General features: G+C 44.8%; 1 protein-coding gene across 1 annotated transcript in view; it reads left to right on the top strand.

The window, feature by feature from the left end:
- The first annotated feature begins 623 nt into the window (after positions 1-623).
- Positions 624-5777, top strand: part of Ddx58 (DExD/H-box helicase 58) — a 42860-nt gene continuing 37706 nt past the window's right edge. The window contains exon 1 of the mRNA XM_021222132.2: positions 624-971. Coding sequence (XP_021077791.1) covers positions 866-971 — 106 coding nt within the window. The 5' untranslated portion in view covers positions 624-865. The remainder of the gene's footprint in view (positions 972-5777) is intronic.

Raw genomic sequence — 5777 nt, 5'->3', positions numbered from 1 at the left:
CCCCTGGCATATCAAGTTTCTGTAAGGCTAGGCGCATCCTCTCCCACTGAGGCCAGACAAGGCAACCCAGCTAGAAGAGCTGGACAGGCAACAGTTTTTGGGATAGCCACCGCTCCAGTAGTCTGGGACTCATATAAAGACCAAACTCACACCTGCTACAAAAGTGCAGGGGGGCCTAGGTCCAGCCCGTGTATGCTCTTTGCTTAGTGGCTCCGTCTCTGAGAGTCCTAAGGATCAAAGTTGACTCTGTTGGTCTTCCTGTGGAGTTCCTATCCCCTTCGGGGGTCCCCACAATCTTTCCTTCAACTCTTCTTTAGGCCTGGTGGTGGTGTGGCGGTGGCATGGAGGGGGTGGGGTGGGGGTCTTTAATCCCGGCTCTTGTGAGGCCGAAGCAGGGACGATCGGAGCTTGAGTTTGAGGCCAGCCTGGTCTATAGATCTAGTTCCAGGACAGAGCTACAAAGAGAAACCCTGCCCCGAGGGGGGAAAAAAAGGTTAAAGATTACTACAGCAGGACCCAGCTGATCTGCGGAAGAGGTCACGGGTGTTTCTGGTTTTCGAAACTCATTGAACTGTGCACTTAAATTGTGCACACTTTAGAAATAAAAACCCACCACGAGAAAAGCTGCGCCCAAACTTAAAGGCGATTCCCGAGGCACTTTTAGGTCCCTGCGGTTCAGTGGCTGTCTAGGTTCAGAAACGAAACTGGATCCCCCGCCCCCCAGCGCCCTGAGGCAGTTTCGATTTCCTAGGGCCAGCCGGCTAGGCAGCTTTTTCCATCGGGACTCCTCGGAAAGTCCCCACCGCATTCATCTCTGGCGGATTTGGGGGAGCCAGGGCGCTCATCGATCGCCTGGAGCCACAGAATGACAGCTGAGCAGCGGCAGAATCTGCAAGCATTCAGAGACTATATCAAGAAGATTCTGGACCCCACCTACATCCTCAGCTACATGAATACCTGGCTCGAGGATGGTGAGTAGTCCCCAACTGGGGCTCTCAGGCTCTCCACCTTAGCGAGGGGGGGGGGGAATCACTCAGATCAGAAACAATAGGAGGCTCTGTTCCTCCTCTCCCACCACCCGCCCCCCACCCCTGCTTTCCTTAAGCCAATTTGGGTAACCTAGGAACACCCGGTGTATGTGAGACTCCCAAGCCATATTAGAGTAGACAGCATGGTGATTTGATGGTCAGGAACAAAATTCCTGGAAGCCCTAGTAACTTGCATAAGGATGCCACTCTTTTTTTACTTTCAAAACTGGGGAAATAGTCTGTTTCTCTTATTTACACCTTCTGGATTGCTGAGTGCCTCCGGTTGTCCTGTCATGAGAGACTGAGAAAATCAGAATGCGCCCGCCCCTCCTTAGACTCCTGTACAGAGCAAAGAGCACGGCTTTGGGCTGGGGCCAAAGGTGGAGGTGAGGGCCGCAGGAAGCGAGAGGACTGACACGCATATTTCTGTCAAAGGATGTTGCTGACAGGAAGTCCGTGGAGAAAAACTTTCTCCAGACTCCGTGTGTTCAGAGTTTAACACAGTTGTTCACGTCTAGCTTTGGGGACTTGATTGGTGGATAATAGACTCTTTGTAAATTGCACTAGGTGCTTCCCCCACCCCATCCCCACCCCCAGGGAGAAGGGAGAGGGTGTTTGAAGGGGTGACAGAGGGCATGCAGCAGGTACTTTTCATTTTGCGAGTTAAAGCCTAGAGGTCTTTCCTGGTGTTGGACGACGGTGGAAACTGCAGGTTAATTCTGACTCTCTTGAGTCCGAAGCCTAACAAGCTATACAGAGAGGAGTAAAAGAACACTACCCAGGGGTACCCATGCTCGGTTGTGCGAGAGAGAAGCAGGAAAAACCCTAATGATTGGCGGGGGTGGGGGTGGGGTCGGGGAGGGGCTGAGGAGAGGAAACCTACCCAAGACATTAATTAACTTCAGGGACGCTTACCATTCAATCCTTTAATCTGATCTTTAGTGATTTACATTAGCATACAAAGTAACTAGTTTCAGTACTGAAACAAAGTAACTAGTTTCAATACTTCAGAGTTCAGACATTCCTGCCCTTGCTCTTTGTTCTTATTTAGTCCCCTCTTCTGTGGCTCTTCCATCCCCTTTACCTGTCCCTCTCTGGATGGTTTCCCTCCCTCCTGGAAATGGTACCCCGTTCTGCTTTCTTCTAACGTGGGGTCTCTCTCACACACTCTCTCTCCCATTTAAGATACCCTTCCTTCCCAGGATGCCTGTTTTAGTTTCATGAATATTTAGGTTTTGGTGTTTTGTTTGTTTAGTTCTGTGATTTTTTTTTTTAAAGTGTGGATTATGCTGAATTTGTAGATTGTTCTTGGTACTAGAGGCCTTCGCATAGTATTATTTCTACACATCTTGGGAGATCTTTCTGAAATCTTCCAGTGTCTTCAAGAATTTTTTTCCCCCACTGTCTTAGAAGTAGCGATCTTTCACCTCTTTGGTTAGGGTTTGTTGTTTGTTTGAGGCTATTGTGAATAGAACTCCCTCCTTCCCCCATGTCTTTCTGGGCCAGGTTGTTATTAGTATGTAAGTAAGCTACTGGTTTCTGGATGTTTATTTAGAACCCTGCCTCTTGGTTGAAACTTTTTATGTGGGTTGAGAGTTTGTGGTAGAGTCATCGGGGTCTTTATAGGATTATATAGGAATCACTTGACTTATTCCTTCCCTATTTGTCTCACTTTTATGTATGTCTCTTGTCTAATTGTTCTAGCTGGGACTTCAAGCGCTTTCTTGACTAAGAGTGGAAGGAACAGGCACACTTGTCTCATTCCAGACGCTAGAGGAAACACTTTGAGTCTCTAGTATAATGCTGTCTGTGGGTTTGCCATTGTCTATGCAAAAACAAACAAACAAACAAATAAACAAAAGCAAATCATAAGGAAGAATAAAAGAGCAAATAGCCAAGGCCACCATTAACAGAAAAGAGCTTGCACTCCAATCAGATTGGCTACCTATCGAGGAAACAACCAGTATTTACAAGGATATGGAGGGAAAGGCACCATTCTTTACTGCTGCTGAGCATATAAACTTGTGTAGCTGCTATGGAAATCACTATAGAGGTTTCTAAAACAAACCTGCAAACAGCCCTACCAGGTAACACAGCCATGTGCTGCTCTTGGAACTCAAACTCCAACATACTGTGAACACACATACTAGTGTTTATTGCTGAACTCATTCATGTCATTGAGGGTACAGTAAAGAACCAGAGATAGCTCCGTGGCTCTGTGGCTCCGTGGCTCTGTGGCTCCATGGAAGGCTTTTTTGTTTTGTTTTAGTTTTTCAAGAACCGGTTTCTCTGTGGCCTTGGCTGTCCTGTAATTGGCTCTGTACACCAACCAGGCTGGCCTCAATAAAGTTGTGCACCGCTACTTCTTGACCAGGGGAAAGGTTTTTTTTTTTTTATTGTAGATACAATGGAGGACAAGCAAGCAGAGGTATCCGGGACAGAGGGACACAGAAGCACACTGGCCATGGGAGCAGAGAAAGTAGCAAGGAGAAACCAGAAAATAGGGTCATGGATGGGGGTGAGGGGGTGAGTGTGTAGCCTGGGGGAGGAGACACCTGGTAATTCACAGTAACTAGGAAACAGAACCAGTCTACGCTTTTTTTTTTTTTTTTTTTTTNNTTTTTNNAAANAGGGTTTNTNTNTGTAGCTCTGGCTGTCCTGGAACTCACTTTGTAGACCAGGCTGGCCTCGAACTCAGAAATCCACCTGCCTCTGCCTCCCAAGTTCTGGGATTAAAGGCGTGCGCCACCATGCCCAGCTAGAACCAGTCTAAATGCCCATCAATAAATGAATGTGTAAAAGACTTAGTAAAGCTGAGCTGGGAGGTGGTGGTACACACTTTTAATCCTAGCACTCGAGAGGCAGAGGCAGGCAGATCTCTGAGTTCGAGGCCAGCTTGTTCTTCAAAGAGAGTTACAGGACAGACAAGAGGGGCTACATGGAGAAACCCTGTCTAGAAAAACAAACAAAAACACTTCATAAAACTGATTCCAATTGGAACAGAATTTGGGCTAACCTAAATCTCTGTTACTGAGCCATGAACACTCAAAATAGCTCCAAAATAAATTTTCTCTTATTCTCTGTAAGATGAAAGCTTTTGTTTTGTTTTGTTTTGCTTTGTTTTTGTTTTGTTTTGTTTTGTTTTCCTTTGTTTTTGTTTTGTTTTGGTTTTGCTTTGTTTTTGTTTTGTTTTGTTTTTGCTTTGTTTTTGTTTTGTTTTGGTTTTGTTTTGCTTTGTTTTGTGTTTGTCTTGAAAGCTTGCTCTGTGGTAGTTTTTTACCCCTTTAGGTAAGGTGTGCTGTTGTTTGTTTGTGGCTGTTGTGAATAGGAGCACCTATTGTGATTGCTTTCTTGCCAAGTTTTCCATGGCATGTTGGAAAGCTACTGGTTTATGTGTTCATTGAGAAATTGTTTTATCTCTCTCCCTTTTTTCTGTCCTTCCTTCCTCCCTCCCTCCCATCCTTCTGTTGCGTACTAACCTAATTTTGGTATCAGAGTAATGTTAGCTTTGTACAACGTGTTTGAGGGTGTCCCTTCCCCCTCTGTTTTATGGGATAGGCTGACTAATATTATGTTAGCTTTTCTTTCAAGGTTTGGGCAAATTCTGCAGTGAATCCATCAAATTCCAGGCTTTTATTTGTTGGGAGACTTTTTAATTACTGTTTCAACCTCATTTCTTGTTATAGATCGGTTTGTTTCTATCCTCTTGATTAAACTTTGGTAGGTCGTAGGTGTCTAGGAATTTGTCCATTTCTTCTAGTTTGTTTTAAGCATAAATTTTCAGAGTACTTCCTAATGATTCTGTGCCTGTTATGGGACTCTGTGGTCATCCCCTCCCCCACCTTTTTTTCTTTCTAGTTTTGTTATGTGAGTCTTTCTCTCTTTTTGTTAGTTTAGTTAGGGATTTTAAAGTCATAATTTGAATTAAAAAATAAATTAGTAAAGCGCTGGGGAAGAGAATAATAAGTGTATGTGAAATTCCTCATCTCTGAAGTGAGGAGGCAGGAAGCATAGCACATCACACCCGTAGCTTTATGATGCTAGCCAGAGGCTAAAGATAATAACGCACGAGTTTAAAGGTGATTATACTGGTTTCTTTTTCTAGAAAGAGAGAGAAGCATGTTTAGTAACTTTAGAGTGATACTATTGAAAGCATTAGGAGGTGTGGCCTTGTTGGCCTGAGTGTGTCACGGTGGTGGTGGTGGGGGGGGTGTAGCAGATCTCTGAGTTCAAGGCTAGTCTGGCACAGAGCAAGTTCCAAATCCAGCCGTGGTGGTACACACCTTTAACCTGCGCCACACCTTCTGCTGGAGGCCTAGGTAAGGACATTGGAAGAATGAAGATTCACTCTTCTTTGCCTGCTTGTACTTACTTGCCAGCACGTCTGTTGAAACCTACTTCTTCAGGACTCCAGCTTATACAGAAAACTGGCTGAAACAACTAACCTCACGGACCTGAGCAATTACTAGACTCTTAGACTTCCCATACACAGATGACCATTGTTGGGTTACTGGGAATATAGCAGTCAGTGGGTAAGAGCACTGACTGCTCTTCAGAGGTTCTGAGTTCAATTCCCAGCAACCACATGGTGGCTCACAACCATCTGTAATGGGATCCAATGCCCTCTTCTGGTGTGTCTGAAGACAGCTACAGTGTACTCATCACATATATGTATGTAAGCCATTAAAATAAATTTTCTTTCTTTCTTTCTTTCTTTCTTTCTTTCTTTCTTTCTTTCTTTCTTTCTTT

Source organism: Mus pahari, chromosome 22 (assembly GCF_900095145.1).
Source record: "Mus pahari chromosome 22, PAHARI_EIJ_v1.1, whole genome shotgun sequence".
Taxonomy (NCBI): Eukaryota; Metazoa; Chordata; class Mammalia; order Rodentia; family Muridae; genus Mus; species Mus pahari.
The sequence above is the reverse complement of the archived record's forward strand: the minus strand, read 5'-3'. Positions and strand labels throughout refer to the sequence as shown.